General features: G+C 37.1%; 1 protein-coding gene across 1 annotated transcript; it reads right to left on the reverse strand.

Moving 5' to 3' along the window:
* Window positions 1-7,294: 7,294 nt before the first annotated feature.
* LOC136209176 (dehydration-responsive element-binding protein 1B-like) lies at window positions 7,295-8,184 on the reverse strand. Its single transcript, XM_066000576.1, has one exon. The coding sequence runs from the start codon at window positions 8,124-8,126 to the stop codon at window positions 7,551-7,553; it is 576 nt and encodes a 191-aa protein (XP_065856648.1). The 5' UTR covers window positions 8,127-8,184; the 3' UTR covers window positions 7,295-7,550.
* Window positions 8,185-8,545: the final 361 nt, after the last annotated feature.

An 8,545-nucleotide genomic window follows, 5' to 3' on the forward strand; every position in this document is an offset into this window, starting at 1 on the left:
TCAGCTTAGGGTGATTTCATGTCATTCTTAACTCAACATGCAACAGTTACTAAATTATCACAAATCACTCAGCATGGTAATCACTCAACATTCAATTTAGCACATAGAATTATTGAAGAGGATTAGACATACAGAATTATTGAAGAGGATTAGACATACCGATAGCTTCCCTTAGTATGTTAAATTGCTCACGAGCCAAGGGCTTCGTAAAGATATTCGCAAGCTGTTCATTTGTTGATACATAGGTCAGCTTGATCTCACCCTTGAGTATATGATCTCTGATGAAGTGATGCCTTATGCTGACATGCTTCATCCTGCTGTGTTGGATTGGATTCTTAGACAAGTCAATGGCACTCTTGTTGTCACATTTGACCTCTATTGTTTCTGTTTTGACACCATAATCCTCAACCTGTTGCTTAATCCATAGGACTTGGGCCACACAACTTCCAGCAGCAACGTACTCAGCTTCAGTTGTAGACAAGGCTACTGATGACTGCTTCTTACTAAACCATGAAACCAGACAGCTTTCTAGGAATTGACATCCTCCTGAAGTGCTTTTTCGTTCTAGCTTATCTCGTCCATAGTCAGCATCAGTATATCCAATCAGTGTGAAGTCACTTGTATTTGGATACCATAAACCTGCATTAACTGAGCTCTGCAAATATCTGAAAATTCTTTTTACAGCTATTAAGTGAGATTCCCTCGGGTCAGCTTGATATCTTGCTCAATAACATACTGAGTACTGAATGTCAGGTCTACTGGCAGTAAGATAAAGTAGAGAGCCTATCATACCTCGATATAACCTGCTGTCTACAGGCTTACCTCTTTCGTCAGCACAAAGGACAGTGTCAGTACCTATTGGGGTTGATATCGGTTTACATTCCTCCATATCAAACTTTTTTAGCATTTCTTTGGCGTACTTAGACTGACTTATGAAGATGCCATTCTTACCTTGCTTGATTTGAAGTCTAAGGAAGAAGTTGAGTTCGCCCATCATAGACATTTCGAACTCAGTTTGCATCTGTTTGCTAAACTCTTTGCACATAGAATCGTCAGTAGCACCAAAAATTATGTCATCTACGTAAATTTGTGCAAGTAGGGTATTTTTACCCTTTTTCTTAATGAACAAGGTTGTGTCAGCTTTGCCTCTGACATGATTCCTGGTCAGCAGGAAGTTGGTCAACCTCTCATACCAAGCTCTTGGAGCTTGCTTTAGGCCGTATAGGGCCTTTTTGAGTTTATAGACGTGGTTTGGAAATTTTGGATCTTCAAACCCTGGAGGCTGACTAACATATACCTCTTCGTTTATAAAGCCATTAAGAAATGCACTCTTAACATCCATTTGATATAAATTAAAGTTTATAAAACTTGCATAGGCACACAGTATACGTATAGCTTCTAACCTAGCAATGGGTGCAAAGGTTTCACCGTAGTCAATGCCCTCTTGCTGACTATAGCCTTGGGCTACAAGTCGGGCTTTATTTCTGACTACGTTGTCTTGCTCATCTAATTTATTTCTAAAGACCCACTTAGTTTCTATGGTCTTTTGATTCCTAGGTTTAGGTACTAAATCCCATACCTTATTTCTTGTGAATTGATCAAGCTCTTCTTGCATAGCGTTGATCCAATATTCATCGTGCTCAGCATCAGCAAAATTATTTGGATCATGCACTGAGACGAAAGCAACATTGCTGAGATACTTCCTAAGCTGATCTCTTGTCATCAGCTTGTTGTCAACAGCATCAAGAATAGACTTCTCCGAATGTCCTCTTGGAATTTTTATTTCTTTGGGCAATGTTGAGTTGTTTGGACAGGTGTTTCTACAATCTCTGCAGGAGTAGATTGGTCAGCAAAGGTTATTTCAATTTCTTACTTACCTTTGGTCAGCCCTTGTATTGATGACTCAGAGGCTCCATTTTGATCAGCGGAAGCTGAGCTTGGTTCATCTTCATTGAGCTGAGTTGACTTTCCTGCAGGGTCAGCTTCATCGAACTCAATATGGACAGACTCTTCTACAACCTGAGTTCGTTTATTATACACCCAATATGCTTTGCTGTTAGTTGAGTACCCTAAAAAGATCGCTTCGTCAGCTTTGGCATCAAATTTTGCAAGATTGTCTTTTGTGTTGAGTATAAAACATTTACACCCAAAGGCACGAAAGTAGCCAATGTTGGGCTTTCGTCTTTTCTTAAGAATAGGTCTAACTAAAGCCCTATTGAGAATGTAGCATGCTGTGTTGACAGCTTCACCCCAGAAATACTTTGGAAGCCTATTTTTCGCTCAGCATTGTCCTAGCTATTTCGACAATTGTTCTGTTCTTCCTTTCAACAACCCCATTTTGTTGAGGTGTTCTAGGAGCAGAGAAATTATGGTCAATACCACTGGTTTCACAGAATTCATCAAACTGTTGGTTTTTTAATTCTCCACCATTGTCACTTCTGATATGAGCTACTCTTAGGTCTTTGTCATTTTCAAGTTTCTTAATCAATGTTGTGAACATCTCAAATGTTTCATCCTTGCTACTCAGCAAGATGATCCAAGTGTACCGAGAGAAATCGTCTACAATGACTAAGGAAAATTTCTTACCTCCCAAGCTGAGTGGCTGGACAGGTCCGAAAAGATCCAAGTGTAGTAATTTCAATGGTCTCTTGGTTGAGACAATATTTTTACTTTGAAATGACTTCTTAGTTTGTTTACCTTGCTGACAGGCATTACACAATTGATCTTTTTCAAATTTAAGTTTAGGCAAACCCTCAACTAGTTGCTTTCTAGCTAATTTGGCAAGAAGGTCCATGCTTACATGACCAAGTCTTCTATGCCATAGCCAGGAGTTATCCTTTTTAGACACCAAGCATATATTTTTAGAAAACTATTTTTCTAAACTCAGCATGTATACATTGTCTACACGAGAGGCAGTTAAAATCAATTCGTTTGTTTTTCCCTCGATTATTTGACAGTGAGTATCATCAAATACAACCTTTCTGCCGCTCTTGCAAAGCTGAGCTACACTCAACAGATTGTATTTGAGACCTTTAACTAAGGAGACTGACTCAATAGTTGGGTTACCTCCGATAGTACCTGAGCCGACTATCTTACCCTTTTTATTGTCTCCAAAGCTTACACTTCCACCTCGTTTAAGTTCTAGTGTGATGAACTGAGTTTCATCACCAGTCATGTGCCTCGAGCATGCGCTGTCTATATACCACAGTTTTGATTTCTCCACGCATCTCAGGCTCACCTGCATTTTAGACTATTCATCTTTAGGTACCCAATTCTTTTTGTGTCCTCGTTTGTTAGCATAAACAGGTGCAAAGTCATATTTTAATTTGTGATGACATACTTTGATAGTGTGTCCACTTTTACCACAGAAGTCACAATGAATTACCCTTTCAGGGTGATGTTGAGTACGGTCAGCATTATTGTGCTGAGCATGCCAACATACCTTAGTGGTATGTCCTTTCTTTCCACAGAAGTCACATTGGACAGTTCGCTTATTGTACCAACATACTTCTCTTGAGTGCCCCTTTTTCCCGCAACAGTCACACTGTGTGAACTATTTATGCTGACTAGTACTTGAGTACTCAGCATGGGATTTATTTTTATTTGAGCCTCTTATTTGGCTCTGTAGGTTAGTGACATCCTTTTTTAGTTTCTTTGAATCTGTTTGGACCTCTGAGACAAACTTGTGCATAATTTCCATGTTGCTATGCAAAGTTGAGTTGTCTTGGAGAAGATATCGGACGTCACTTAGCTTGACCTCTTCAATCTCATCACACGCCAGCTGAGTGCCTTTATTTTATTATTGCACTTTTTAGTTAGCGCATATAAATCACTCAAGGCACTTATCATCTCATTTCTAAGCAAAAGTAAAGATGTTACCTCATTGATGTGTTCCTCCTGGTCAGTTTCATCAGAGAGGTCAGCTTGCTCAGAAAAAGTGCGGTCAGCATCATCGGCCATGAAGCATATATTTGCTGTTTCATTTGCATCAGCTTCTGATGAGGTTGACTCATCACTATCACTCCATGTGGCTATCATAGACTTTTTGCTGCCCTTCTTGTCCTTCTTCAGCATGGGACAGCTTGACTTGATATGCCCAGTTTGGTGGCACTCGAAACAGGTGACAGGCTTTGAGCTGTCCTTCTTATACTTGTTGTCACTGGGCTCAACTTTGTATTTGTCATTTCTTCTGAATGACCTTTTGCTGTTCCTATCATTCTTCCTGAACAGCTTCTTTATTTTTCTGATGAACATTACCATTTCCTCATCATGTGATGAGTCAGCTTCGATGGAGTTAGCTTTCATGACAAGTGATTTTTGTTTCTTGTCTTCTGACTTCTCTTTTTCTTCAAAGTTTTTCATTGATATCTCATGAGTCAGCAAAGATCCGATCAGCTCATCGTACTTATACGTAGTCAGGTCCTGAGATTCCTCCACTGCAGTCTTTTTGGCCTGCCAGCTTTTGGGAAGACTTCTTAAGATCTTCTTCACCTGTTCTTCTTCAGTGAAGTTCTTTCCAAGTCTTTTCAACTCATTTATAATGTTGGTAAATCTAGCATTCATTCCCGAGATGTCCTCATTATCATTCATCTCGAACAGCTCGTATAATCTCATATGCTGATTTACTTTTGATTCCTTGACCTTGCTTGTGCCTTCGTAGGTCACTTCAAGCTTTTTCCAAATCTCCTATGCTGACTCACAACCTGAAATCTTATTATATTCTGCAGCATCTAAAGCATAGTGAAGCATATTGATAGCCGAAGTATTGTTTTGAAGTTTTCTAAGGTCATCTTCTGACCACTCAGTTTCACTTTTAACAACTTTCTCATTGTTAACAGTTTTATATGGCACGTATGGGCCTTGAACTATTGCAAGTCATGCACTCATATTTGTGGCTTGAATAAAGTTCTTCATCCTATTCTTCCAGAATGTATAATTGGATCCAAAGAATAGGGGAGGCCGACTAATTGATAATCCCTCAGGGAGTATCTGTGTTGTTTGGTTCCCGGGAAGGAAACGAGTGTTGTTCTCAGCCATTTATCGGGATCAGCTCAAGATAGTTATATCTTTGAGTAGTGAGCTTAGGCTCTGATACCACTTGTTGGTCCCGTGTGATTAGTTCCAATGGGAGGTTAGGAACTAATATAACTTTTTCGCTTAATTAATCTTGCTGACTTGATAATTTTGGTGAGTTTATTAACTCAGCTTTAGTCAGCTTGGCCGATCTTAATGTAAGACAGCTTTAGTCAGATGCTGACTAAGACTGTTTCACTTGAGAGTTAGGAATTGACACTTTTGAAGTCAACTTCCAACTCAGCACTCTAATTTACTCAGTGTCAGCTTTAAATAGTTTATATGTTGAGTAAATATTACAATCAACACATGCACATATATATATATAATCAAGAGAGTTAGAAATTACTCAGTATCACTTATCCTGGTTCGGCCTCTCTGCCTACGTCCAGTCCCCATACACGTCCGGGCTTTTAGAATCCAATACTGAGCTCTTTAAGGGTAGAGCACAAACCGGTTACAAGGCAGTTGAATATGCAAGAGTACCTTTCTCTATTCGTCTACTCAACTCCTACTAAGTGCTACAACCCAGCACCTAGATTTCTCTACCACTGAGTATTGACAACCAAATACTCAGCACAACCCTCTCAATTTACAATTGATACAACTTGCTCTTTTTCAGATAAAGAACACTTTAGATGATTACAAAAGAATCAATCTAGCATTTACACAAGGAATAGAAAGTGGGTGTAAGATTTCTTTCTTGTTTTTGAGTGCTTTGAACTTGTATTTTTTTTTCTCTTGTATATTTTGTAAATCGGAAAATGTCCAAGTGATATCTTTGTCCCTTTTATAGTTGTAATCTGAGGATCAAATCATTTGAATTTGATTTGTCCGTTGAATCCAAAACGGCTCTTTGGGGGGACAAGCTTCTGGTCAGCTTCAGATGTGCAGGCCAATCATGTTTTCTGATTTCTTCAGATGTCAGGCTTGTCTTCTTCCTACAGACTTTGTCTTCTTGTGGCAGTTTGTCTTATAGCATCGAACAGCTGACCCATGCATCTTGGAATTTGGCTTTTGCGTAATTCAAGGCTTCTATTATTGGTGTAGACAGTTGTCGAATTTGTCTTTTAGCTAACGGATCATTCATGCTGTCCTGAAGATCACTCAGCTTCACTTCAATAATCATTGTCTTTGATTGTCACCAATTCTCATACTGAGTTCTTTTTTCACTCAGCTTCAGTGGTCAGCTTCGTTCTGTAGGATCTATTTCTTGAAGCAGACTTCTTTTGTGTTGAGCTTCGTTTCACTCAGCTTCTTTGATCAGCTTCATTTTGAAGCTGTTGTTCTGAAGATGACTTATCTTCTCTTATGCTGAGTTGCTTTTCACTCAGCTTGTGTTGTGTTCTCATGCTGACTTTGTCATGTCTTAATCTTTATTTCTTTTTGCATTTATATTTATACTCAATATTGAACAAACGGATTAGTACAATTAAATCAAAGCACTTAAATTTAACTGTCTCTTAATCATGGATTAAACTTAAATGATTTTGTCAAATCAAAATCTTGTGGAAAGGTGTTTCAACAGGACCTAGGACCAGCAGAGGGCTCGGGTCTCGAAGGATTGCAAATCGCCGCTTTACTAGATGTTGATGTTATAGTATGTAAAATGTCTAATATTGACATGTTTTAAATTAATTAATAAATAAATTGTAGAAATTAAAATTATAATACACATAATAATAAAATTAATCTAAATAACTAAATAAAAGTAATAATTTATTGAATGACGTAAAATCTTGTTCTGTCCACAATAATATTATAGAATATGGAAATAAGAAGGATGATTTAACATTAAATAAATACAAACAAATATTTATGAAAAGCTAAAAAAAATGAAATTTTCGTGAAAACTTGAAAACATTATTATTTCTATAAGAGAAGATAAAAGTTGTTGTTATATAAAGGGTTAATTACAAATAGATGTCTTGTGGTTTGTAAAATTTTACATTTTTTTTACTTTGCCAAATTTGGCCGATAACAACCTCAAAATCAAAATTTTCAAGAATTAAAATTGTTTAGTATCACATTTACTATGGAACAATATTTTTAATTTTTCAAAATCATCATTTTTTTAGTTTTCTCTCTTTAAACATTAACTTTCTCTCTAATTAAAAACAACAACTAAATGACCTCAAACCTAAAAAATTGAAGAATTAAATATCATTTAACTCTTGAATTTGTTTATTTTGAGGTCGTTATCGACCAAATTCTAACAACGTGAACCCAAATGTAAAATTTTATAAACCATAGGGTTGTGTTGCAAAATAAAATACCACAAGTACCCATTTACAAATCGGCAAACTATAGGGCTCTACTTGTAATTAACCCTTCTATAAACCTTACAAAACACCATACTTTTTGCAATTTGAAGTGAAATCTAATACGTTACTTAAAAAAGCTGAAACAAACACCTCATAATTCTGGATACAAAAAATATTTAACTTAAAGGTACACATTCCAAAAATATTTTAAAATCATTCACTCCAGAGAGTTAAATCAACAACATTACTCTCTCCATCGTCCCAAGTGAACCCTTTTTTCATGGCTGGTGGAGTTAAAATCAACCCTTCTGCCATACTATCAATCAATATCGGCATGTTAAACAGCTCTTCATAGTCCATAAACACATTCATCTTCTCTTTTTCCGCTTCACTTTCTCTGTCCTCAAAACCACCACTACCACAAAAGCTCTGGTTCGCAGCTTCTATTGCTGCACTCTGAATATCCTTTACGGAAGAAGATCTAGCCCGAGACAACAAATGAGCAAATTTCGGGAAATTCAAAGCGGCTGAATCTCCCCTTAGAGCTAATGCCGCTACATCATACGCTTTGGCCGCCATTTGAGGGGACGAAAATGTTCCTAACCATATTCTCCCCTTGTTATAAGGTTGTCTTAATTCTGACACCCATTTACCATTTTTCTGTCGTACTCCATTGTAAACCGGATGTCGTGTCTCTTGAAACTTTTTCCTCCCTGCCTTTCGCTTCGGTATGGTGATCGGAGATAATTGGAGTGATGAACATGAAGATTGAAACTCATCGGGAACCATGATCGTGGAAATGAAGAAAGCTCAATAAAGTTTGTTTCTTGAATGAGATATCTAAGACAACACTTGATCTATAATTTATATACGAAGCATGAAAAAATCTTCGAAAGAAAAAATAGAGATGCATGTATAATTAATTGAAGCACGAGGAAAATAATTTATATAAATGGAAAGTGGAAAACGTGTTGGAAATTCAGCATTTTTATATTCCCACGTGGATGGAGACTAGAAAAAGTTTCTAATTTAAGGAAAAGTTTCTATTTTTGTATCTATTTTATGGGATTTTATATTGAACCATCTTCCACGTCGGCAATTTTTTGAAAATTCTCGGAAATGTAAGCAACAGAAGTCCACATCAAAAGAAAAAAAATCACCAAGAAATCTATATATTTTCGTTTTCTTGTTTTCCCTCGTTCATATTC

This window comes from Euphorbia lathyris, chromosome 10, assembly GCF_963576675.1.
Source record: "Euphorbia lathyris chromosome 10, ddEupLath1.1, whole genome shotgun sequence".
Taxonomy (NCBI): domain Eukaryota; kingdom Viridiplantae; phylum Streptophyta; class Magnoliopsida; order Malpighiales; family Euphorbiaceae; genus Euphorbia; species Euphorbia lathyris.